At 45.4% G+C, this 27,373-nt stretch overlaps 1 protein-coding gene and 1 non-coding gene across 2 annotated transcripts; one reads left to right on the plus strand and one right to left on the minus strand.

Annotated features, from left to right (window-relative positions):
• Positions 1–8,004: 8,004 nt before the first annotated feature.
• LOC122682342 lies at positions 8,005–8,109 on the minus strand. Its single transcript, XR_006337355.1, has one exon. It is a non-coding gene; the product is annotated as a small nucleolar RNA U13 (small nucleolar RNA).
• A 2,139-nt stretch (positions 8,110–10,248) lies between these two features.
• On the plus strand, positions 10,249–27,166 carry DDX27 (DEAD-box helicase 27). Its single transcript, XM_043882886.1, has 21 exons — positions 10,249–10,405; positions 11,660–11,806; positions 13,718–13,777; positions 14,031–14,196; positions 15,081–15,127; positions 15,250–15,336; positions 16,084–16,189; positions 17,033–17,206; positions 17,888–18,038; positions 18,744–18,843; positions 18,965–19,106; positions 19,904–20,057; positions 21,045–21,126; positions 21,238–21,415; positions 22,987–23,093; positions 23,264–23,366; positions 24,673–24,767; positions 24,863–24,986; positions 25,724–25,811; positions 26,771–26,845; positions 26,980–27,166. The coding sequence occupies exons 1-21, from the start codon at positions 10,313–10,315 to the stop codon at positions 26,996–26,998; spliced, it is 2,298 nt and encodes a 765-aa protein (XP_043738821.1). The 5' UTR covers positions 10,249–10,312; the 3' UTR covers positions 26,999–27,166.
• Positions 27,167–27,373: the final 207 nt, after the last annotated feature.

The following is a 27,373-nucleotide window of genomic DNA, read 5'->3' on the forward strand; positions in this document are numbered from 1 at the left end:
TCTCAAACTCTAGAGCTATCAGAAAGCACACAACTGTTTTCCTATCATAGAATTGTATTTACAAAGCAGAGAAATTTTGGCTCTTACACCTTCTGTTCTGTTTGACCTACTGCGGTAGTGAGACCACACATGTATCATGTAGGTGAAAGGCACTTTGGCTGGCTAACTGCTTTTGTCAATAAAAAGACCTTGAAAAATGACTTCTCTATCATTCCTAATATTACACCTAGCCTTGGGATGATGTAGGGCAGGGGAAATATTGGTTTGATGAGTATATTGGCTTGATGAATGAGTTAGATAAGGAGGTGATTAGAGTTATAGACTAGAGATTTGTTGGCTTGTGTATGAAAGATGTGCTCTGAGCTGAGCCCTTTGCTATCTCTAAGGATTGAGTAGCTCTGGGAGGAGCAGTCTCTTCTCTATCAACAAGTTTTTTTTTTTTTTGGAGGGGGAGAGGGTGCTGCACTGGGTCTTTGTCACTGTGTGCAGGCTTTGTCTAGTTGTGGTGAGTGGGGGGCTACTCTTTGTTGCAGGGCGTGGGCTTCTCATTGCAGTGGCTTCTCTCATTGCAGAGCACAGGCTCCAGGCTCACGGGCTTCGTCAGCTGCAGCACGTGGATTCAGTAGTTGCAGCTGGAAGGCTCTAGAGCACAGGCTCCGTAGCTGTGGCACATGGACTTCATTGCTCTGTGCCATATGGGATCTTCCTGGATCAGGGATTGAACTCACGTCGCCATGCCGGCAGGCAGATTCTCAACCCCTGGACCATGAGGATGCCGTGTTTTAAGATATCATAACAAAAGAAAAATACATAAAATTTAAAACATGATCAATACTATACCTCCCAGGGGACTGCATTACTCTTTCAGATGCTAACCTAATAGTTTCCATCAAATATGAGAAGGAAGGGGCTTCCCAGGTGGCGCTAGTGGTAAAAAGCCCACCTGCCAATGCAGGAGACATAAGAGCTGCGGGTTCGGTCCCCCGGATCAGGTAGATTCCCCGGAGGAGGAAATGGCAACCCACTCCAGTAATCTTGCTTGGAGAATCCCATGGACAGAGGAGACTGGTGGGCTACAGTCCATGGGGTTGTGGAGAGTCAGACGTGACTGGAGCGACTTAGCACACATCCATGAGAAGGAAGAGTAATATTTCGGTAGACGTTGCATAAAGCAAGTATGTTACTCATAGCTGCACTGTGGCAGGCCTAGATCAAAGATCATGAAAAGTGTCACTTAGATTAAGTGTCCTCCATACTTGAAAGAATAATATTACCCAAGGCAAACAAAGTGTACCAGTGAAGCAAAAGTTTTTGGAGGGTGTGGACACAGGCCTTCTGAAAGGGTGGAGCTGGCTTGACAAGTTTGTGTTCATCAGTGCTATCAGTGCTTAGAAGAATGCAAAAGGAAGTAACTGCTCCTGGGGCGGGAGAAGGAACGTCCTTCAGCTTGCACCAAGGCTTAGGAGAAGAGAGGGAGAATCATGGCTCAGTTAATGTTGGGACAAAGTGTCGCTGGTAAGTTCAGGTTTTGGTTTCCAGTGGACTTCGGTTCAGATCCTGCACTGAAACCACTCACTGGTTTCTTTGGACAAGTCAGTTAATGATAATAAATAATATTTATGGAGGAACACTATGTGTCAGGCACTCTCTTAAGTGCTTTACATGTCCTAATTAACTCCCGACAACAATCTTATGAGGTAGGTACTATAATTTTTTCCATTTTATGGATGCAGAAACTGAGGCACAGAGTAGTTAAGTCACTTGCCCAAGATCAACAAACTTTTATTAAGTAGAGGGAGGAGCTATTTCCAGCAGAGCCTGCCATATATCTCACATCCTTCCAGTCAATTCCTTTTCTTGCTTAAGTTACAGCAGGTTTCTGAACTCTATGTGATATGATAAATTATAGGGTTTTTCATGCGTGTTGTCACACATGTATAAAGAATTTAATGTTACATAGATGGTAGCTATTATTAATATTCAATGAGATATAAGATTATAAAGTGAAGATTAATGTTAAAATAATTGAGAAAGTATGAAACCACACTGGAAAATGGCATATGAATTTTTTTTAACAGTATGGATGGATGATTTTCTTTCTTCTTTTTAAAAAATTTGTTTATTTTTATCTTTTTTTGACTGTTCTGGGTCTTTGTTGCTGCAGGGGCTTTTCTCTAGTTGCAGCACATGGGCTTTAGGTGCCCAGGCTTTAGTAGTTGTGGCATGTGGGGTCAGTGGAAACTGGTGTATGGATTTTTAAAAACAATATGATATGCAGAAAAAAGTTGCAAATATGGTTCAGATATTTTGTCCTGAACCATTTGAGGGTAAAGGATAACTTGATACCTCATCATCCCCACACACTTTAGTGCGTATTTCCTGCAACAAGGACTTTCTGCTATGTGATACACACAGCCAAATAAAGTTAATATGATACAGAACTATCATCTAATCCTTAGACCCCTTTCAGGTTTGCCGATTCTCCAAATCATGTAACTTCCAGCTATAAGATCTTTGCATTCGGATTGTTCTGTTTCTTTCAGTGTGGAACAGTTCTTCAGTCTCCTCAACTTTCTCGTCCTTGACACGTTTGAAGATCGAAGGGGAACACGCGACATGTTCCTCCATCTGGGTTTAACTGAGGTTTCCTCATGACTCTATTCAGGTCTTTGGCAGGAAAATCAAACACCAACAATGGAATGTTCTCACTGACTTCTGGCCAGGCGACGTGGGACTGTGACCTGTCCCCTCGCTAACGGCGTTCACTCTGCACGCTTGACTCCGGCGGCATCTGCTGGGCTTCACATCTGTATAGTTACTCTTTTTCCCTTTTTATTATGTATTTTGTAGAGAGGCACTTTGAAGTTACGTAAATATCGTATTCCTCATCAGACTTTTCTTTCTTTAAAAAATTTTTTCCATTGAGGTATAGTTGATGTACAATATTTCATGTTTCAGGTGTAAAACACAGTGTTCGAGAATTTTTAAAGATTATAGTCCATTTACAGTTATTACAAATATTGGCTACAGCCCCTGTGCTGTACAATATATCCTTGTACCTTATTTTATGCGCAGTAGTTTGTACAGATACAGACTTTCAATTTATTTTTCTCTTGTATTGAACAGGTTATAATCTATTGCTTTATTTTTAACTGAGATGTAATTCACATACCATTAAAATCACTCTACAAAAACAGATAATAAATGAAACCTGGCATATCCATACCATGGATTATTGAGCTGTGTATAAAAGAATGAAGTAATGATACATGCCACAACATGGATTAACCTGGGAGAAAAAAACTAATGAAAGAATCCAGTCAAAATATTATACAATTACATGAATTTTCCAGAAGAGGCAAATCCATAGAGATAGAAAGTAGATTAGTGGGTGCCTAAGGCTGGGGTGTGTGGGGAGGATTTCCAAGAAAGCTTCATTTGGTGCCTTTCTTCACCTTCAGTTCTCTGCTTTGGAACAGTCCCCTTATCAACCTCCCTTGGCTTCTTCATCTTACTTATTATCTGTTTTTACTGGACTATAAGAAAGCTGAGCACCAAAGAATTGATGCTTTTCAACTGTGGTGTTGTAGGACTCTCAAGAGTCCCTTGGACTGCAAAGAGATCCAACCAGCCCATCCTAAAAGAAATCAGTCCTGAATGTTCATTGGAAGGACTGATGCTGAAGCTGAAACTCCAATACTTATGGCCACCTGATGCAAAGAACTGACTCATTTGAAAAGACCCTGATGCTGGGAAAGATTGAAGGCGGGAGGAGAAGGGGACGACAGAGGATGAGATGGTTGGATGGCATCACCGACTCGATGGACATGAGTTTGAGTAAACTCTGGGAGTTGGTGATGGACAGGGAGGCCTGGCGTGCTGCAGTCCATGGGGTTGCAAAGAGTCAGACAGGACTGAGCGACTGAACTGAACTGGTTCTACAACCTACCAAGGGTGTGACCTTGGGCAATTTCCTTCATCTCCCTGTGTCTCAGTTTCTTCACCTGTACAATGAGGATATGGTAGCATCATTAGGAAGGCTACACTTCAACTTCACGAGAATGGCTGGTTCTGATGAGAGGGAGAGAGGAGGAGTGAGAGGGCAATGCGCCCAGTGTGTAGAAGGGAGGCTGGAGCAAATCAGGAGTTCAATAAATACTTGTGGAATTAATGAAAACATGACATTAGCAAACCGATCTTGAGCTGGTACCACGGTTCAGAAGTAGAATATTGCTTAAGACTAAATGTTGAGAACATTCACTTCAACTCTCTGAGAATAACATTGGTTGGAAACTCTCTGCTTTGAATTGGACAGCAAACACTTGGTTCTTCTAAATGCACCTAAAGATCTGGGACTGATGCTAGACCCCCAGGGAGAAAAATAAGAAATCAATTTTTTCCTTTTTCCAGTCTGCTCTTCTTAGACTTTGGTTTAGAAAACAGATAAGAAATTAAGTCCGGATGGTGACGAGGAGAGTTGGAAGTGAGAGTCAAGATGGATTTTACAGGTAAGTACAGCAAACCGCCAATCTTTGACTTCCAAGGATTTCAGGGGACTTGCTCATTCTTGGGCAAGGTTATTAAGATTTCCATATCTACTCAGATCTTATCCAAGGCAAATCATTTCAGGGAATTAAGATGTGAAGGTAGCCTGGGTTGGGTTAATACACATCTAGGGAGGCCTAAGCCCCTGGGGGCACCATGCGTGGTGCAGGGAGACACAGCGCTCCCGGAACACAGTCCTTTGGCACCAGGACTGAGGCAAGCAGACACACGTCAATGCAGATAGTATCTGTAGATGCAGAGAACCAAACAGGGTTGCTAAAGGAAGCTGCATTTCCTGGGAAGTTTTACTGCCTTGGGATCACTGCACAAGACCTTCTGAAAGCAGATATGTTTCTTTGAGGATCGCCTCAGCTCTTGGTATCATTTATTTATTTGGCTGTGCTGGGCCTTAGTTGCAGCGTACAGGATCTAGCTCCCTGACCAGGGATGGAACCCAGGGCCCCATGTACTGGGAGCACGGAGTCTTAGCCACTGGGCTACTAGGTAAGCCCCCTCCTGGTATCATTTTACCATTTCTTTTTTTTTTTTTTTAATTTATTTATTTATTTTTTCAGTGGGTTTTGTCATACATTGACATGAATCAGCTATAGATTTACACGTATTCCCCATCCCGATCCCCCCTCCCACCTCCCTCTCCACCCGACTCCTCTGGGTCTTCCCAGTGCACCAGGCCCGAGCACTTGTCTCATGCATCCCACCTGGGCTGGTGACCTGTTTCACCATAGATAATATACATGCTGTTCTTTCGCAACATCCCACCCTCACCTTCTCCCACAGAGTTCAAAAGTCTGTTCTGTACTTCTGTGTCTCTTTTTCTGTTTTGCATATAGGGTTGTCATTACCATCTTTCTAAATTCCATATATATGTGTTAGTATGCTGTAATGTTCTTTATCTTTCTGGCTTACTTCACTCTGTATAATGGGCTCCAGTTTCATCCGTCTCATTAGAACTGGTTCAAATGAATTCTTTTTAACGGCTGAGTAATATTCCATGGTGTATATGTACCACAGCTTCCTTATCCATTCATCTGCTGATGGGCATCTAGGTTGCTTCCATGTCCTGGCTATTATAAACAGTGCTGCGATGAACATTGGGGTGCACGTGTCTCTTTCAGATCTGGTTTCCTCAGTGCGTATGCCCAGGAGTGGTATTGCTGGGTCATATGGCAGTTCTATTTCCAGTTTTTTAAGAAATCTCCACACTGTTCTCCATAGCGGCTGTACTAGTTTGCATTCCCACCAACAGTGTAAGAGGGTTCCCTTTTCTCCACACCCTCTCCAGCATTTATTGCTTGTAGACTTTTGGATAGCAGCCATCCTGACTGGCGTGTAATGGTCATTTTACCATTTCTTTTATTCAAACTGTATTTCCTTCTCAAACTGAAAAGAGTGACAATGCTTCCCCCTCTCCTCTAATTATAAATATATGTTCAGTTTTTTAAAAATCAAGTATCACAAAAAACTGTAAGGAACTAAAACTCACCTGTAATTTTACCCCCCTGGGGTGTATGTACCTCTTGACTGTGACAGATTTCCTGTTGTCCCCAATAGCTCTTGTCCACTTTTTCCACAGAATTTTAATTGGGCATATGGTTGCTCAGGATAAAATCTGTATTTCCCACCTCTTGGCAGGTAGGTATGCCTGCAGACTGAACTTTGGCCAATGGGATGGAAGCAGCATTCCAGAAGTGTGATGAAGGGTTAGGATATTTTCCTTTCCTTCCTTCCTATACATCTATCCATCCATCTATCTAGAGACATTTTATAGAGATATAGATAGAGAGGCAGAGGAAGAATGGGAGAAGGAGAGATAGAGATTATCAGAAATTGGTTCATGTAATCATGTGTGGTAAATCCAAAATCTGTACAGCCAATGTCCTAGTTTGAGTCTGAAGGCTGGAAGTTGTTTTGGAATCAGAAGGATTCCAGTTCCAGTTCAACAAATGCCCCGAGGCAGGAAGAATTTTCTCTTACACTAAGATGTGGTATGGTGCTGAGTCATGTCTTTGCAGCCTCATGGACTGTAGCCCTCCTCTGTCCGTGGAATTTTCCAGGTAAGGATTCTGGAGTGGGGTTGCCATTTCCTACTCCAGAGGACCTTCCCAACCCAGGGATGCAACCCTCATCTCCACATCTCAGGTTTTTACCACTAACTAGCTCCACCTTAAACTGGGAAGGTCAGTCTTTTGTTTTATTCAGGCCTTCAACTGACTGGATTAGGTTCCTTATGGAGGATAATCTGCTTTACTCAATCAAGTGATTTAAGTGTTAATCTCACCCCAAAACACTCTCACAGAAATATCTAGAATGTTTGATCAAATATCTGGACATTTTGTGGCCCACTCAAGTTGACACATACATTTAATCATTTCACTGACCAATAAAGAACTTTCTGGGATTGGATTAGTTGTCCATTTTCAATTCAAAGCAGGAGCTTCCACCTCTTACTAGTTTTAGAAAACCTACAACCCAGCATAAACATTAGACAACACTCTTCTCACCAGCTTGAAGCCACACACCTCTGCTGTCTTCTCCTCTGGTTCTCTCAATTTAACCCCCCTTGATGGGCCTAACATCTCACTGACTGCTTCTGGTGGATCCACAGCAGCAAAAAGCGCAAAACACAAACTGTTTAATGATGGACTCTTACCACACATGTTGTTTTATAATCTCCTTTCTTATGGTATCTTAGATATTATTCTATGTTAGCATAAATGGAGTTACATATTTTTAATGGCTACAGTTTTCCCTTGCAAGAATGTACCACAATTGAGTGAACTATTTTGTCACTGTTACACAGTAGGATCATGTACAAGTTTTTACCTTTATAAATAGCACTCTGATGTACATGATTGTGTACACTTGTCTGTATATATATATATATATATATATATATATTATATATATATACTTATGTATCAAAGTTCAGTTATAAGACAGAAACTATACTAATTATTTTAACACAGAAAATTTAACATAAAGAATTGTTTAAGACCCCAAAATAGCCAAAGCAATCTTGAGAAAGAAGAACAAAGTTGGAGGCATCATGCTTCCTGGTTTTAAAATTATATTACAAAGGTATGGTAACCAAACCAGAATGGTATTGATATAAAAAAGACAAGTAGATCAATGGAACTGAATAGAAAGCCCAGAAATAAAGCCACAAATATATATGGTTAATTGATTTATGACAATGGAGCCAAGAATATATGATGGGGAAGGGACAATCTCTTCAATAAATAGTACTGAGAAAACTGAACAACATGCCAAAGAATGAAACTGGACTACTGTCTCATACCACACACAAATATTAACTCAAAATGGATTAAAGGCTAGAATCTAAGACCTGAAACCATAAAACCTCTAGAAAAAAACATAGGCCGTAAGCTCCCTGACATCAGTCTTGGTGATGATTTTTTATTTATTTATTTATTTTCACGTCAGACGGGTAATGTGCCAGTGTCGTAACAATGTTTGGAGGGAGGCACATGTCACGCACCAGCGTGAGCACCCAATCATCACGCTCATGAACTACAAAAGGATCTGGTGATGATTTTTTAGATTTGACAGTAAAAGCAAAAACAGACATGTGGGACTATATCAAACTTAAAAAGCATTTGCACAGGGCTTCCCTGGTGGGTCAGTGGTAAACAATCTGCCTGCCAATTCATGAGAAGTGGGTTCAATCCCTGGTCCAGGAAGATCCCACATGCCAGGGAGCATCTAAGCCCCTGTGCCACAACTACTGACCCTGTACTCTAGACTGTGGGAGTCGAGGGCTGCAGCTACTGAAGGCCGCAGGCCTAGAGGCCATGCTCCACAATAAGAGAGATCACCGAAGATGAGAAGTCCACGTAACACCACAAAGAGAAGCCCCTACTCTCTGAAACTAGAGAAAAGCTGTTGCAGCAATGAAGACCCAGTATAGCTAAAAGTAAATAGTATTTTTTTTTAAGTTTTTGCACAGCCAAGAAAACCATCAACAAAATGAAAAAGCAACATACCAAATGGGAGAAAATATTTGCAAATCATATATCCACTAAGAGTCTAATTAATGTCCAAAATATATAGAGAACTCACACAACTCAATAGCAAGCCCGCCAGAAAATCTGATTAAAAAAATGGTTAGAGGATCCGAATAGACATTTTTTCCATTGAAGACATACAGATGGCCAATGGTTACATACTTGAAAAGGAGTTCGACATCATTAATCATCAGGGAAATGTAAATCAAAACCAAAAGGTGGTATCACCTCACACCTGTTAGAATAGCTATCATCAAAAACGCAAGAAATAACAACCGTTGGTGAAGTTGTGGAGAAAATAAGGAATCCTTGTGCACTGTTGGTGGTAATGTAATTAGCACAACTGCTACAGAAAACAGTATGAAGATATTAAAAACAGAACTACTGTATGATCCAGCAATTCCATTTCTAGTTATTTATCCAAAGGAAATGAAAACACTAACTCAAAACCTTATCTGCACTTCCATATTAACAAGAGCCAAGACATGAAAGCAACGTAAGTGTCCATCAGTGGATGAATGAAGAAAGAAAACTGGTATATACACACGATGAAATATTATTCAGCCATTAAAAAGAAGGAACTCTTAGGACTTAGGACTTCCCTGGTGGTCCAGTGGGTTGAGACTCCTACGCTCTCACCCTGGAAGGCCTGGGGTTCAATCCTGAGTTGGGGAACTAAAATCTGACAAGCTACAAGGTGTGGCCAAAAAAACAAACAAAAAAAAGTAAAAAAAAAAAGACAACCGAACCTACTTCTACACCATAACTACTACTCTGCTGCAAGTATAAAGTGTTAATACGGAAGCAGCAAACAGCTATGAAGGAGGATGGGTAGTTCAAGAAGACTTCATGCAGGAGGTGTGTTTAAGTAAAGTTAAGATTCAGCAAGATATCCACAAGCAGAAGACATGAAAACTTTTTTGTAAATTGTGAGATCTTCTTTCCTAAGTACCCTCGATCCACTGCCTCGATTATAGTCCTGGCTCTAATTAACTGGCTCTGTGACCTTGAAAACCTTTCTGAGCCTCAGTTTCTTCATCTGTAAGTAATGATACCTTCTGCGAGGATTGCGGTGAGGATTAGTTTATACCTGTAAAAGTGCTTAGATCAGTACTTAGTACAGAGTAAATGTTATAGATGTTATCTATTCTAATTTTTATTTCTTTTCTTTTTTATGAAAATAAAAAGACATGAGTTTGAGTAAGCTCCGGGAGCTGGTGAGGGACAGAGAGGACTGGCGTGCTGCAGTCCATGGGGTCGCAAAGAGTCGGACACGACTGAGCGACCGAAGTGATGAAAATAAATGTTTATTGTGGGGGGGGGGGGAAACTAAGACGAAAATAAAAATCACCTACAAATTCTACCACCCAGAAACAATCACTAGTAACTGTTTTACTGTATTTTTCTTTCGCAATTCTTTGTACAGAAATATATGGGGCTTATCCACGCATCTCTGTAGACTTTCTCCTCGCACACACCTCCAACCACCCCAACGTTTTCCAAGCACCAAGAAGACAGAATTTGTTTAACATACACGCCGATCCTTCGTTTCCTCACGCAAAGCACGCATGCGCGCCCCCAGAGTTTGGGCGGGTGCCGGCGGAGGAGGGCGCCGAGGGGAAGTGACGCCAGCGCGTGCTCAGTGACGACGCGTAGGGAGCGGAAGTGTGCGAGCCGGCCGGCGCTCCGCGCTGCTTTCCGGAAGTGGCTGTCGAGGCACCATGCTCTCTGAGCTGGGCTTCATCGGGACCATAGGAGAAGATGAGGACGTGCCGGTGGAGCCGGAGACGGACTCTGAGGACGAGGAGGAGGAGGTACGGGCCGATCGGGGTGGCAGCGCGGCGGCAGGCAGTCGCTGTCCTTGACTGCTTCCCTTCTCCGCCGTGCCTCAGGTCCCTGTCCCCAGATCCTCGGCATCCTCTGCCCAGCTGCCAAGTGTCCCTGGGCCTCACCTGGACCCCCGGTGGTTGCCACTAGCCTTTCCTCACCTGTGCCCGTGCCATTCCGTGTCGCCTTGGTGAGCTCCGTACTCATTCACTGAACTGAAGTTTAATCCAGGCCTATGTCATAGAGATCCAGAGACGGAGTCAGTTCTGGTTCTTATTCAAGAAGCCGTGTTATCCATGCATTCATTAAGTCAGTACTGATTGAACTGGTTTTCGTGTGCTACACCTAGTGTTGAGCATCCAGGGCATAGCGGTGAACAGGCTAGACAAGGAAACCGCTCTCCTGAAGCTTATGTTGGATGGGGAGTTAAGAGACTTAAGCAGGATGGAGATTGAAAAGGCATAGGTGTCCTGGAAAGGTGCTCACCCTTTAAAGATCCAGCTCAAGTATTTCCCCCTCTGCGGCCTCATCTGCCTACTGACACCTCCGTTTGGGGGTCCCTTGGCCTCTTATGGGTTCAGTTGTTTCAAAGCTGAACTCTTGGTCTCCCTCACCCTGCCAACCTGCTCCATCTCACGCCAGAAACCCTGCAGTCATGCCGCTTCTTTCTCCTCTCCCTTCCAATGCTCGGTAGGCTACCTTGGAAATCTCTTTTTAGAGTCTTCCCTGCTCAGTCCACACTGCTTCCACTCTAGTCCAGCCCACTACCATCTTGTACCTGGGTACCTACAATCTTAACATATCTGGTCTCTAACTGTTTCTCTTGCCTCCCTCTTCCCCCACAGTGTATTTGCCACTTAGCAGCCAGAATGATCTTTTCCCTTCTCGAATGGAAAGCTGTCATAGAAAAGTTATCACCTATATGTGGAATCTAAAATATGACACAAATATAGAGAGCAGACTTGTGGCAGGGGAGGGAAGGATTAGGAATTTGGAATTAGCAGATGCAAACTATTATATATATATAAGATGGAGAAGCAACAAGGTCCTTCTGTATAGCACAGGGATCTTTAGTTGCAGCATCTGGGATCTAGTTCCCTGACCAGGGATTGAACCCAGGTCCCCTGCATGGGGAGGGTGAAGTCTTAGCCACTGGACCACCAAGGAAGTCCCTCATTTCTTCTCTTTCTGGTGTTCTTTTATGTTAGTCCCATAGTCATCCTCCTTCTCCCTCTTCCCAGGGGCCCATTGTGCTGGGCAGAAAGCAGAAAGCCTTACAAAAGAACCGCAGTGCTGATTTCAACCCTGACTTTGTTTTCACTGAGAAGGAGGGAGTGTACGATGGCAACTGGGCCATGGCTGATGTCCTGAGCCAGCTCAAGAAGAAGGTGAGATTGACAGTGATAGGCAGTTCCACGCCGAGAATCGGACACAGTTAAGGTTGGACACTGGATTTCAGGGTCCAGTGTTGTAGGATACCAAATGTCACATATAAATTGCTTGACTTAAAAAATGGACATAGCTGTGTCAGTTTATTACAAAGAATAATCCAGCAGATTTCCTTGGTAGTCGGGTTTTTGAAAGCTTGACTCAGTCCCACAGAGACTGTTACTCTCTGGCACTTGTCAGGTGATCTCAGGTGACCTTAGTGTTTACGATTCCTGGTTCCCACACATCACAGGCAAAACCACCACAAATGTTGTCATCTGCTTGTTTGCCCAAATCTTGTGCTTTCCTTTGAATGTTGTTATTAACAAGCTAGAAGATGCTTGAAAGTTATTTTCCATTTCATGTGCTTCAGAGAGAATTATTGCCTGCTCAGAGCAGTTTAATCCAGACTGCTGATCTGCCAGGAGAAATATCAATAACCTCAGATATGCAGATGACACCACCCTTATGGCAGAAAGCGAAGAAGAACTAAAGAGCCTCTTGATGAAAGTGAAAGAGGAGAGTGAAAAAATTGGTTTAAAACTCAACATTCAGAAAACTAAGATCGTGGCATCCATTCCCATCACTTCATGGCAAATAGATGGGGAAACAATGACAGACTTTATTTTGGGGGGCTCCAAAATCACCGCAGATGGTGACTGCAGCCATGACATTAAAAGACGCTTGCTCCTTGGAAGAAAAGTTATGACCCACCTAGATAACATGTTAAAAGCAGAGACATTACTTTGCCAACAAAGATCGGTCTAGTCAAAGCTATGGTTTTTCCAGTAGTCATGTATGGATGTGAGAGTTGGACCATAAAGAAAGCTGAGCGCCAAGGAATTGATGCTTTTGAACTGTGGTGTTGGAGAAGACTCTTGAGATCCACTTCATGGAGATCCAACTAGTCCATCCTAAAGGAAATCAGTCCTGAATATTCATTGGAAGGGCTGATGTTAAAGCTGAAACTCCAATACTTTGGCCACCTGATGCGAAGAACTGACTCATTTGAAAAGACCCTGATGCTGGAAAAGATTGAAGGCTGGAGAAGGGGATGGCAGAGGATGAGATGGTTGGATGGCATCACTGACTCGATGGACATGAGTCTGAGCAAGCTCCGGAAGTTGCTGGTGGACAGGGAGGCCTGGTGTGCTGCAGTTCATGGGGTTGCAAAGAGTCGTACACGACTGAGCAGCTGAACTGAACTGCTGGTCCTTGTTCTGACTGAAATGAAACAGCATGGCCTTTTCAAAGTCATCTTGAAAGGATTTTTTTTTTCTTTTCATATGAAATTCATGTAATTAAAGACTTGGTCTTATAAAGCTTACATCCTAGCAGGATAGAAAATAACTAGACAAATAATTAAACAGTTAATTGTGGTTGTGGTAAGTGCCATAGCAGTTTAAGGTGCTTTGAGCATGCAAAAGGGGGACCTGCCATTACTTACTCTTTCTAGAGTTTTAGCAGTATCCAGCATTCCCTGAATTTGCTCAGATTTCAACATTTTATTTGATAGGCTAAATTATGTTCAGTTGGCAAGGGGGAAAATTTTTTCCAAGTAGCATTCATTCAGATATGATTTGACGTCTCTTGGTAATTGTATAATTCTGAATAGTCAACACTTTCTAGAATGTGGATGTCCTTATTGGTTCCAGATAATTTAAAGATTTTTTTTTTTTAACAGACCATTTATTTAATGGTTTTTTGTTTGCTTGTTTGTCTTATTGTGAATAATCTAGACTGATCAATCTATCCAAGGACAGACGAGCTTTTTCTATACTGAACATCTCAGAACCAACTCTCAGAAGATGCTTGCTTTGTCTCTTTCCCATATGTATGTTTCTTTTTCATTTCTTCATTTTTATTTGTAGAGGGCTGCCACAACATTAGATGAGAAGATTGAGAAAGTTCGAAAGAAAAGGAAAACAGAGGTGAGTAAGCCAAGCATCGCTTCTCTTTGTTGGTCAGCCCTGAGTTACTCTCAGAGCAACCCCCCTGTTTCTTATTGAGCCTAGGTCGCAGTGCAGCTGGTCCAGGCGGGCTTTCTCTGTGTGTCTGTGGTTAATACTCACTCAGAATCCGAATAGCGTTCTCCCAGGGTGGCCAGTATAACATTGTTCTTCACAGGTTCTTGATTTCCTAAAGTGTGTAGTCTTCTTGCTTTATTACAGTTTCTTTTTCTAGGATAAAGAAGCCAAGTCTGGGAAGTCAGAGAAGGAGAAAGAAGCAAAGGAGGGCTCTGAACCAGAGGAAGAGGAAGACCTTGAAGGAAAAGATGAAGAAGCCTCAGAAGATGAAGAATCAGAGACTGACTACTCATCAGCTGATGAGAACATCCTCACCAAGGCAGGTAGGTGATGCTGTCAGAAGCAGGGACAGGAAACCGGAGTGTTCGCCTTGACTTCTGTAGATTATTCTATGCCCTTCTGCACAGTTAAATTTAAGATCTCCATGTTGAACTCCTTTCTTTTAGCTTCTCTTTTTCCTTGGGATTTTATTAGGGCTGTGTACTTTGCAGAATGAGTTCACTCTTTGTCTTTTTTTTTCCTCTTGGCTCATGCCATGTGGTATGTGGGATCTTTCCTGACCAGAGATTGAACCTGTGTCCCCTGGATTGCAAGTGCGATCTTTTTTATTTTTAATTAATTTTTTTTGGTGAGGTGGAGCTCAGAGTCCTAATCCCTGGAGGACCAGAGAAATCTTTTTTCTTTTTTTTTTGGCCATGCTACATGGCTGGCAGGATCTTAGTTCTCTGACCAGAGATCAAACGCGGGCCCCAGTGAGAGCCATGAGCTCTAACGACTGGACCGCCAAGGAGGTCCCAAGCTTGCTCTTTTCCTCATCTCCAGCCCCACACAGCTATTGGCACTTCTGTGACTCAAACTTATTTGGGGTGATGGGTCTCCCACCTCAGATGAGTCCACCCACGTAGTGGCTGCTCTGTGAATAACTTCTTGCAGAAATGGATGCTAAAGCTAAAGCATTATTGTGCGGCACAGTGACTGGGAGTCTGGTCTCTGGAGCGTGGTGAGCTTCCTTCGTTTGAGTGACTTACCTTCCCAGCCGCACAGCCTCCTCTTCTGTGAGGCGACACTGGTGACGGCGGCTCCCCCGGGTCGTTGTGTGGCTTCAGTGAGGTGTCCGTCCAGGTAATGCACTCAGGACAGTGTCTAGCTGGCTGAGTGCAAATATCAGAGCTGTGAGCCCTGATATTTGCTCTCTTTTTCTCCATAGATACACTCAAAGTAAAGGAGCGGAAGAAGAAGAAGAAGAAAGGACAGGTGCGCATGGGCTTGGACAACCGCATAGAGCTTGTTTTACAACCTGAAAGGATTTTCAGGTCATTTAGTTTTCTTAGGCCCCTTTTGCTGAATTCTCTTTGTCTTTTGCTTTTCTGGTGTAGGAAGCAGGAGGATTTTTTGAAGATGCATCTCAGTACGATGAAAACCTCTCATTCCAGGACATGAACCTTTCCCGCCCTCTTCTGAAGGTAGTGGCTACTTTTGTCAACCATGGGATTCTCGCAGGCACCCGGTAACTGGGCTCTCTGCCCTAAACTGGGTCGGTGGCCTCCGGAGCTGTGTTGTCCACACAGCTGCCGGAGAGCCCGCTTACACAAAGATTCCCCTGCTGGCCTGTACGTACAGCCCTGCCCCTTCTGGTCCCCTCTGAGATGCTTCCCGGCAGCCGTCCTGCTCTGGCCACGCTGGCCTCCTCACTGACCCTCACACACGTCCGGCGTCTTCTTCCTCAAGGCCTTTGCACTTGCTGTTCCCACTGACTGGAAGGTGGTTCCGAAAACCTGGTCGGGGCGCTCTTTGCTTCTCTCAGGGCTCTCCTCAGTATACCCTGCTCAGGAGACTGTCCGTCCCTGGCTGCCTTACTGGAAATCGCTCTCGCCCCCTCCCCACCGCCCTCCCTAGCCCACTCGACCGCTGTGGTTTTCCGCGCAGCATTTCTCTTCGTATCACAGCTGTTTGGTTTTGGCCTGTTTTTTCCTCACAGATTCTAAGATTCCTAAGGGCAGGGTTCTTTCTTTTGTTGCCTGCTCTGTCCTCAGTGCCTGGAATATCATCACACACACACACCCACACTCCCCAGACGCATGCACGCACGCACGCACACACCCCCCGGATGGACTGAATGCCCGGAAGGGACTGAAACCCGATGGAAACCTGCCTTGTTGGCTTGACACTGAGACTGCCCCGCTCTGTCCGGCCCCACCTTCTCTCTTCAGGCCATCACAGCCATGGGCTTCAAGCAGCCCACCCCCATCCAGAAGGCGTGCATACCCGTGGGGCTGCTGGGGAAGGACATCTGTGCCTGCGCAGCCACGGGGACAGGTACTGAGGACAGGGACTTGGGGGTGGGGGTGGGGGGGGATGGCAGGAGGAGGACGCGTGACGGAGAAGAGGCTCTGGGCTGGCTGCCGAAAGGCCGCTTTGCTAAATATGCAGACACAAATTTTAATGCAACAACACTATATATTCTGTATAATAACTTCCCTTGTAAATAATGCTTATATATATTTTCTCTTTCTTTAAATATTCTACTTTTTTCAGATAGGGCAGTCACAGGTCACAGGTTTTAGGGGGTCTGGTGAAGGTCATCTTTGTTTAATCCTCTCAGGGTGTCTCTGTGAAGATGACCTCCTGGCACTCCCGTGATAGGCCCCTGTCGTCAGAGTAAAGATTTTATAAAAGGGATGTTTATCACAACATCGTGGACTAGTGCAGTTAATTATATAGTCATGTCATAGAGTGGAAATAATCATGTAATAGAATATGATGTAATCATTTAAAAAAAGTAGGGTATGTAAAGAAATGGGAAAATATATATTTTAAAAGGAAGTTACTAAACAATATATAGTATTATTGCATTAAAGTGAATATTTTTATATATTTCTGTCCATTAATAATAAAGATTGGTAATACAGATACTGTATTGTTAATCTTACCTGTGGTTGGCTGAACTGTGGAAGATTTAAAAAAAGAAATTTTTTTTTTGTATTTCCCAGATTTTTCACATTGACCATGTGATTTTAAAGCCAGAAAGAAAGTTTTATGAAAACTGAGTTCCTTCACTTCCCCCTGAGCAGATGGGTAGGCTTTCTGCACGCAGGTGGGCCCCCGGGCCTGTGAGGGATGGAGGCTGTGCTCATGTGTGGCTGCTGCCCTTCCCTCCAGGTAAAACGGCAGCGTTTGCCCTGCCGGTCTTGGAGCGTCTGATCTACAAACCCCGCCAGGCTCCGGTGACCCGCGTGCTGGTGCTGGTTCCCACCCGAGAACTGGGCATCCAGGTGCACTCCGTCACCAGGCAGCTGGCCCAGTTCTGCAGCATCACCACCTGCCTGGCTGTGGGTGAGTGTCTGGCTGAGGGCCGTTTGCCCCTGGGAGACGGGCCTGGGAAGAATGGATGTGTGCCACCGTCTGAGGGTGACGGATGCAGGAAAACCTTCATGGGGCTGAATCCTCTTAAAACCAGATGGCGTTTCCACAGTAGACAGGGAGGGGGACGGGGAGGGGGGAACCTTGCAAAATGGAACCTCAGAATACTGAAAATACTTTTTTTCTTGGTACTTAACAAATTTAGGATATAATTTTTGTCTTGCACAAATAATGAATCAAATATTAACTGGAGCAGGGTTTTTCTGGTGATGTTATATGATAGTCACTCAGCCTTCAGTTTACCCTCCTTATGCAGTAGGAAGTTATTGGTGATTTAGAAAGATTGGTTTCATCTGCTGCATCTCTCAGTCCTTGGATGGTTGACTCGTTCTGTTCTGTGGTTCCTTTTATTCCGAAGTCCTTTGTGTCATCCTCTTTTTTGATTTTTGCATTTAGTACAGTTGGAGTTAAATAACCCATCTCTCCCAGTGTACTGTAAAATCCATGCAGATGGGGCCTCCATGGGCCTTGTTCTCTGCCTTTTGCTCTGCACCTGCCGTGGGACCTGGCGGGTGGCAGGGCTCAGGCCTTCCGGGTAGCGAGTCCTCACGGTAACGACTCGGCTGCCCACCTGGTGGGCTCTGCTCTTTGCAGGTGGCCTGGACGTGAAGTCTCAGGAAGCAGCGCTTCGGGCAGCGCCTGACATCCTCATCGCCACACCGGGCCGGCTCATCGATCACCTCCACAACTGCCCTTCCTTCCACCTGAGCAGCATCGAGGTGCTCATCTTGGATGAGGCCGACAGGTGCGCCTGAAGTGCCGGGGTCCCCAGGGCCCAGCCCTGGATGGGAACCTGCACTCCACATGGTCCCATGTGGCTCTCAGCAGTTCAGCTGTTCACGTTTGCGCCTTTGTCCATCTTCGCCCAGATTATCCGGCTCTCTTTCTCTCTCCGTAATGGGATGGTTAAGAGAGAAGGCAGGTCAGATTTTGGCTCTGTCACTTCCTGAGATTGGGAAGCAGTTATTTAGATTCTCAAAGCAAATCCTTTTTGTTTATAAGTGAGGGTTAAGTACCCAACCTCATGGTGTTAAGGATTCAAGGAGTAACTCCGGTAAAGTGCCTGTGTGCCTGGTGAGGATTCAGCCAGCAGCCTCGATTACCTGAATTTCTCAACTGTGATAATGACATTGTGTCTATGTAGGAGAGAATCCTTGTTCTTAGGGAAAGTATGCTGAAGTATTTAGGGGTCAGGTGTTGTGATACCTGCAACTTAAAAGCAATTCCACAAAAGAAAAAAGAAAGATGAAGCAAATGTGGCCAGGTGGTAATTCTTGATGAATCCAGGTAAAAGGGTAAAGTAACACTCATAAAATAAGGAAATACATGAGCTTGAAACATAACTGGTGATGATATGCAAACATCATCTGTCTGATGTTTCCTGTGCTTCGTTGATACAGACGCAAGCCCAGCCCAATTTTGTTGACCTTTCCTCTCCCCTGTTGGCCAGGATGCTGGACGAGTACTTTGAGGAGCAGATGAAGGAGATCATCCGAATGTGCTCCCACCACCGTCAGACCATGCTGTTCTCAGCCACAATGACAGACGAGGTGGGCCGCGGGGAATGGAGAGACAGCACTGGGGCTCCTGGGCTGGGCTGGGGCAGCGTCTCCCTCCTTCTCTCCTGCCCCCTGGCAGGCCAGTCAGCTTCCCTGTCTTTGTGGCTGGCAGGTGAAAGATCTGGCATCTGTCTCCTTGAAGAATCCCGTCCGGATATTTGTGAACAGCAACACGGATGTGGCCCCCTTCCTGCGGCAGGAGTTCATCCGGATCCGGCCAAACCGGGAAGGGGACCGGGAAGCCATTGTGGCAGGTGCGAGCTCGGGGAGGGCAGGGTGCTCAGCGCCCCTGAGCGTCACACCGAAGGGCTGGTTTCTCCCCCGGCACCAGCTCCTCCATCCCGTCTCCCCCAGTCCCGTGCCTAACCAGGAGTGCTTCCCCTCTCTCTTTCATCCCCTCACCTCCCTTCGGCCATCCAGCCTTCCTTACGTCCTGCTGAACCCCTGGACACCTCCCCCGGTGGTCCCTCTGGCTCTTCGCCCAGGCCGCTACAGCATCTCCTGGCTTGTTGCAGCAGCCTCTTACCTGGCCGTCCGCTTCCACCCTGTCTCTTCTCCACACTGCAGATCATTAAAGAGGATCGTTTACAAACAAGCATTCACCCCTGTTTCTTTGTTATTGAACCTCTCTGCCATCTCCCATCGCTCTTAGACTGAAATCCATGCTCCCTAGCGAGTCCTGTAAGATCTTCTGGACCTGCCCCTGCTTGCCTGGAGCCCCTGGCCTTGGAGCCTTAGCTCACGGTTTTCCAGTCATACTCGATTGCTTTCACTTTCACAAACCCAGTGAGCTTTTATGTTTGACTGAATCTTTACATTTGATCCTCTGCCTGAAATCCTCCCCCAGATCTTCTTGGAGATGAGCCTGTCTTGTCCTTCAGCCTAACGTCACCTCCTCAGAGAGGCCGGCCCTGAAGCCGCCCTGGCTTCCCTGCTTCTGTCCGGCAGTTGAAGCTCCACACAGTGGGGCCCAGGCACAGCAGCCATGCCGCGGGCGAGGAGCAGGACGTGCGTGGAGGTGGCTGCTGGCTCACTCTTGTCTCCCTGGCAGCTCTGTTGATGAGAACCTTCACCGACCATGTGATGCTGTTCACCCAGACCAAGAAGCAGGCCCACCGCATGCACATCCTTCTGGGGCTGATGGGGCTGCAGGTGGGCGAACTCCACGGCAACCTGTCTCAGACGCAGCGGCTGGAGGCCCTCCGGTAAAGTCTCGGGGGCTGAGGCTCCCACCCGTCCTTCAGAGAGGGCTGTCTTCATCCCAGAGAGGGGAGGACACCCAGAGGTCGTGGTACAGTAACGGCAGGGCACACAGCAGGTTCCCCTCTCAGACATTCTAGCCTAACCATTGTAGGGTCATGTCTCAGATAGGTTCAGAACTTTGACTTTGTAGAAAGTGATACCCTTGCCCCAGGACTTAGAGCCTGGGGTCTGCTGATGGCGTCAGAGAAAGAAATTCCGACTTGGGAAGAAGCAGTTTCTGATCTCTGCAGCCGTTCCAGAGTGGTGGACGTCCCCAGGTCTGCCAGAGCAAGATCCTGGATTGAATCCAGTAGCTATTTCTTGAGCTTTACTTTGCCAGACCCTGTGCTTTCCCATGTGATTTCTTACTTAATTCCCACAGAATGGGATCAACTTGGTAGGCAAGGAGGTACTCTTTAGAAGACCCCACCTGTCCCTATTCATCATCACAGGCAGTTGAGAGTTGTTTTTCTTTTTTTTTAAATTAATTTACTTATTTGGCTGTACTGGGTCTTAGTTATGTTTAATTGCAGCATGTGGGATCTAGTTCCCTGACCAGGGATTGAACCTGGGCCCCCTGCACTGGGAGCTCAGAGTCTTAGCCACTGGACCACAAGGGAATCCCCAGAGTTGTTTCTTAAAGGCTGCCTTGAATGCTGAGGTATTTGCATATGCTGCTTCTTATAGTCTAGCTCTGTGGTTACCGAGCTTCCATGTTCATAGGAATTTCTGCTTAAAGTGGTATACACAAAACTATGTTTGTTGTGTGTTGTGGGATGTTTGGGGGGCATATAAGTGTTGTTAGGCTGACATGTAGGACCTGTCCCCACCGTGATGGTCTGTACTCCGCTGCTTGACTCCAGAAGGGTTTGTGTGCTCGTTGTGGGTTCAGACCCCTGCAGAGCGTTGGGGTCAGGTGTTCAGAGGAACATGTTTGTGGCTGTTTCCAGGCGCTTTAAAGATGAACAGATTGACATCCTCGTGGCCACCGATGTAGCAGCTCGTGGACTGGACATCGAGGGGGTCAAAACGGTGAGCAGGCTTCTCTTTCCTTGAGCTTCTGGTGGACTCCTCTTGCCTCCTTGTGCCCTCCTCTCCCTGCCGGCTCCCAGACCTGACTGATGCTCAACTTTGGCCTTCCAGGTAATCAACTTCACCATGCCCAACACCATTAAGCATTACGTCCACCGGGTGGGGCGCACAGCTCGTGCCGGCCGGGCCGGGCGCTCGGTCTCTCTGGTCGGGGAGGAGGAGCGGAAGATGCTGAAGGAAATTGTCAAGGCCGCCAAGGCCCCTGTGAAGGCCCGCATTCTGCCCCAGGGTGAGCAAGCACTGGTGCAGCAACCCAGGATGGCTTGGGGGGGCGTGGGGCGGGCAGGGTCCTCGATCAGACCCAGGAGGGAGGGGCAGGGGACAGAAGGTGATGGGTAAGAGCAGGTGCTTTGCTGTTAGGAGCCAGATCAGAATCCCAGCTCCGCCACTTGGTTGTTGAGGAGTCCTGGGCAGGTCTCCCCTCGCCTCTGTGTGAAAGGGAATGAGGGAAGGCTTGTGCCCCAAGTGCTTATTCACAGCATTTGCCAGCCTTTGGGCAGAGAAGCTGCCTTTTTAAGGTGCCACCCCAGTTAACCCTTCCCTTCTTCCAGAGAGTGAGGAGGAAGTCAGTGCTCATTCTTTTTGGATGGCTTTCATTCTTTTTGTTGTTCTCATCCAAAAGGGTCATATAAAGCGCATCCTTACAAATTTTTTTTTTTAAGTTAGAAAAATAATATGTATTCAGTGTTGGAAAAAAATAAATAAGAGTGAAAATGTGATTGTAGGAACTTCCCCAGCAGTCCAGGCTTCCCGGGTGGCTCAGTGGTAAAGAATCTGTCTGCAAATAAGGAGATGCAGGTTCCATCCTTGTGTCGGGAAGATTCCCCTGGAGGAAGGCATGGCTACCAACTCCAGTATTCTTGCCTGGAGAATTCCACGGACGGGGAGCCTGGCGGGCTACAGTCCATGGGATCACAAAGAGTCAGATACGCCTGAAGTGACTGAACACACACACCCTAGGGGGGTTCAGTTATTAGGACTTTGCCTTCCAGTGGAGGGGGTGTGAGTTTGATTCCTCGTCAGAGAGCTAACATCTCACATGCATTGCAGCCAAAAGCCAAAATGTAAAACAGAAGCAATATTGTAACAGATTCAATAGACCTTAAAAATAGTCCACATCAAGAAAAAACATCTTAAAAAAAGTAATTGCATATGAAAGAGCTCACCGCTTGTAGCATTTGATGTACATCTTTTCAAACCTTTTTTCCCATTCATGGGTCTTTTTTTTTCCCTTTCATTTAAAAGTTTTTCATTTGATTCATTCAGTCTATTGCTCTTTATTATATTCTAGGTATTGGGGATACAACAGGAAATAAAGCAGCTGACTTTGATGAGAAAAAGGCACAATAAACAAGCTAATAGTAGATGTGATTGAGAACGACAGGAGAAGTGACTATTCTTGAAAAGCTGTTGGGAAAGGACTCTGAACAGATGGCATTTGAGCTGAGTCCTAGATGATCAGAATGAGGTGGGGGTGGTCTGGGGACAGAGTGTGCCAAGCAGAGAAAACCAGGGCAAAGATTCAGAGACAGGAACACACCTGGTGTGTGGGCAGAAGAGGAGGGCCAGAGGCCCAGGGCCTGTGAGCATGCAGCAGACGGGTCAGAGAGGCCGGAAGGGCCGTGCCGAGGGGCTCAGGTTTTATTCCAGGAGCATCAGAAAGCCTTCGGGGAGGTGTTAGGCAGAGAAGCCACACATTTAAAAAAAACACTTTGTCACTAAATACCCCCCTGCATTATTTTCATCAGTTACACCATATTCATCTTTATTTTAAAATCTTTTTTGTTCTTTTCCCTTGAGACGTCATCCTCAAATTCCGGGACAAGATTGAGAAAATGGAGAAAGACGTGTATGCAGTTCTGCAGTTGGAGGCGGAGGAGAAAGAGATGCAGAAGTCGGAAGCCCAGGTGAGTCGCTCAGTGAGCAGACCACGCAGACCCCTGCTGGTCTGCCGTCTGCTGGGCTGTGTCTGCCAAACGTACCATCAGAGCCCCAGGCGTTTGCAGGCCGTGGCTTCCTGCAGTCGCCGTGTTCTGTGTTACCAGATGTGGGTTTCATCCTTCTGCTGTCCCCACAGATCAACACAGCACAGCGGCTCCTGGAGAAAGGGAAGGAGGCATCAAACCCTGAACCCGAGAGGAGCTGGTTCCAGACCAAGGAAGAGAGGAAGAAGGAAAAAAGTATGTCGGGGAGGTTCCTCCAAAAGCTAAACGTGGAATTACCATCGGGCCCAGCAGTTCCACTCCTAGGTCTCTGCCCTAAATAACTGAAAACAGGGACTCAAACAGATGCTTGTATGCCAGTGTTCATTGAAGCATTATTCACAATGGCCAACGGGTGGAAACAACCATGTCCATCAGCAGATGTGTGGATACACGAAATGTGGTATGTGCGTATAGTGGGGTATTACTCAGCCATAATGAAGTTCTGGTACATGCTGCAAGGAGGATCCTCGAAAACATGCTAACTGAAATGGTCCAGACACGAAGGGACCAATCTTTATGATGCCGTTTATATGAGGTACCTAGAGACAAATCCATAGACACAGAACTTACTAGAGGTTGTGGGCAAGGAATTGCTCCTTAATGCTCCATTTGGGATGATGAAAGTTTTAGAAACAGATGATGGCAATGGTTGTACAATATTGCGCCATTAATGCTACTGAATTGTACATTAAAGAATGGTAAAATGGCAAATTTTATATATATTTTGCTCTAATTAAAAAAAAATAAGTTGGATATATATATATATATATATTCCTTTCTTTCTCCCTTTTAGAAACAAACATGAATTCATGTTCTACACCTTGCTTTTTTCCATTTATTTTGTAGTTTGGAGATCATTTTATATAGGCACATACATAGCTGCCTTTTCTTTTTTTTAATGATTGTGGTCTTCTCCATCATATGGGCGGATTATAATTTATTACTTTTCCACTGAGGGACACTGAGATTGTTTCCTATCTTTTGCTATTATAAACAAGTGAATAGCTATATAGATGTCCTTTCACGATTAAGCAAGCATATTTGATTTGCAAGGTAAGTTCCAGAAAGTGAAATTATATATCAGAGGATATGTGTATTTATTATGTTGTAAGGGGTTGCACAGTTACCTTCCAAAGAGGTTGTACCAGGAATTTAAGAAACACTGCCTTTATGTTATGGGACCAAACATTAAGGTATCTGTATGTATGTTAAGTCTCTGTTATAAGGAGGGTTAAAACTGTATTGTGGGAAGGTATGGGGAGTATGTCTTTCATAACAAGAGGCAGATAATGAATGTCTCAAGTGGATTAATTAAGAAATAGTGGAATAAACATGTTATTTAGTGAGATGGAGGTAACCACCAGAAGAGGAAGTGGTTGCTTCTTTTCATTTTAAGACCTTAAATGTATCACTTTAAAATATGTGCAGTTACTGTGAGTTTAAAAGAAAAAAACATTTTATAAAACGGTACCTGAAATTTCATGCTCTCTTCTCATCCTAGTTGCCAAGGCTCTGCAGGAGTTTGACTTAGCCTTAAGAGGAAAGAAGAAAAGGAAGAAGTTTATGAAGGAAGCCAAGAAAAAGGGGGAGATGACAGTGAGTGGCCTCCCCTTTGGAGCTGGATCCCTGCCTAGGGACCTGGTCAGGGCTGCCTCGTCCGTTCCATACATACACGTCATCCTTCTCCCCAGGCGGAGGAGAGATCCCAGTTCGAAATCCTCAAGGCACAGATGTTTGCTGAGCGGCTGGCCAAGAGGAACCGCAGAGCCAAGCGGGCCCGAGCAATGCCTGAGGAGGAGCCAGTGAGGGCGCCTGGTACGTAGATGGGGAGCCTGAAGGAGCTGGTAGGAAGGACCTGCCTGAAGCCTGTGCTTGTGGTCAGGGAGGAAACAGGAGGGAAGATGATGCCAAGGGCCCACATCTTTTGAGTAATGAGCATGTGCCTGCATGTACAGTGTCCTTCATTGGCTCCAAGTGGTGCAGTGGTTGGTGGGTACAACTAGGATTTGAACCCCAGTCTTTCTCATTCTTGGGCTTCCCTAGTGGCTCAAATGGGAAAGAATCCACCTGCAATGCAGGTGACCCAGGTTTGATCCCTGGGTCGGGAAGATTCCCTGAAGAAGGGAATGGCAGCCCACTCTAGCATTCTTGCCTGGAGAATCCCACGGGTGGAGGAGCCTGGCGGGCTACAGTCCTTGCGGCCTCAAACAGTCGGACGCTACTGACCAACTAACACTTGCTGTTTCTGGAGCCTAGATGTCTACCAGCTGCTACTGGAGGAGTGGGTCAGGGTAGAATGATGTGAAGACACTTTTGGCCCATTTTATGTTTAGGTGGTCCATTCCACCTTTGGGGTCCTTAAGCATCCTCCCCTCCCACCCCAACCTGGTACTTTTGATTCCTTATCCCTTCTTTGCTGGGATCTGCTGTGTCACTTCCATGTCATTCAAACATCAAGCCGGAGCATCCACTAAAGTTGGAACCTTGAGCATAAGGGGATTTAAGAGCTTGGGACAAAGAAACCTTATCTAACCCATTCTTTCTATGTGCAGCAAAGAAGCAAAAGCAGGTGAAGAAATCAGTATTTGATGAAGAACTCACCAACACGAGCAAGAAGGCCCTGAAACAGTATCGAGCTGGGTAGGGTTTTAAGTCATCATGGAGCTCTTGGTTTTCTGATGAAAGCTGTGAATTTTCTCCCTTGTTCCCCACTCTTAATTCTCGTATACCTACAGATTAATAATACAGGCATACCTCATTTTATTGTACTTAGTGCAGCAACCCTGCGTCATCAGATGATGGCTAGCTTTTTTAAAAAATTTTTTAGCAATAGAGTTTTCTTATTTTTATTTAGTTTTTATTTTTTGGCCGCACTGCATGGCTTGCAGGATCTTAGATCCCTGACTAGGAAACGAAGCTGGGTCCCAGCAGTGAAAGCAATATGTCCTAATTACTGGACCACCAGGGTATTCCCAGTAATAGAGTATTTTTTAAATTAAGATATGAGCATTGTTTTTTAGACATAATGTTATTGCACAGTTTAAATAGATTCTAGTGTAGTATAAACATAACTGTTACATGCAGTGGGAAACCAAAAAAAAAAAACCAAAAATCCAAACTCACAGTACCTTTGAGGTCTGCCTGTATATAATTTCAAGGGCTCCCATCTACCGCCTACCTGAGCCCATCTGTGGGTCCCAGGGTGAGAGTGAGGGAAGTGTGAAGCCCCTTCTGCCTTGGAGGTAAAATAGCACATTATGGTTTGGAAGTATAGCTTCCCTCAGGGGAGGAATAGAACACAGAGGGCTGTGGTGTGCTCTGGAGTGTGTTGTTCCTCCCCACATCCTCTGGGCTGGGGTTGGCGGCTGGGTAGACTAAGTTATGCAAGTAGTTTTTTAATATACACAGGAAGGAAGGGCCTCTTCCAGTCTTGCTTTAGAGCTGGGTCCTGACTTTGATAAACCCGCATCATCAGGTGGAAAAGCACAGACTTAGAACCTTGGGCCCTAAAGATGACGCATCTGTGGGTGTGGGAGCTGGTGGTGGGGGTGGCGAGACACTGCCGCTTGTCCACCATCCTGCCGTCTTCTCGTTCACAGCCCCTCCTTTGAAGAAAGGAAGAAATTGGGGTTGCCCCACCAGAGACGAGGAGGAAACTTTAAATCTAAATCCAGGTAATGTTTACAGTTTTGGAGGGCTGGAGGCTACGAGTGGGGTTAGAGAAGAAAGCTTTTCTGGGAAAGGAGCTTCTCCTTCCTGTCTGGGCTTGTGGGTTGGTCTTTGTTTACCCTGCTCATTTTCTTCATAGGTACAAGAGGAGGAAGTAGCCGTGGTGAGCTGAGGAAGTTGATTGGGCAGCTCTTAGATCTCTTCCTTGTGGGAAGTCATCCTGGCTTGGTCTGTCTCCTCTCTGTAAAAAACATTCTTTAAAACTTTAGTAAGTCTTTACTTTAGTTAGTATGTCATTTGTACATTAAAGAAAGGGAGAAACTGGAGGTCGTGGACATTTATGTATGTTTTCTGAGCATCCTTGTCAGCCAATTTTCCTTTTTTTTTTTTTTAAGGCTTTCTTGATTCGCTTTCACATAAAGAAAATACCAAATGGAGGAAGTGTTTTGGGGAGCGTCGAGACCACTGTAGTTGTACATCTGTCTCTTCCCTCAGTGTCACCTACTAGCTTGGCACTGCTATATATACTCGGA

The sequence above is a fragment of the Cervus elaphus genome, chromosome 23, assembly GCF_910594005.1.
Source record: "Cervus elaphus chromosome 23, mCerEla1.1, whole genome shotgun sequence".
NCBI lineage: Eukaryota > Metazoa > Chordata > Mammalia > Artiodactyla > Cervidae > Cervus > Cervus elaphus.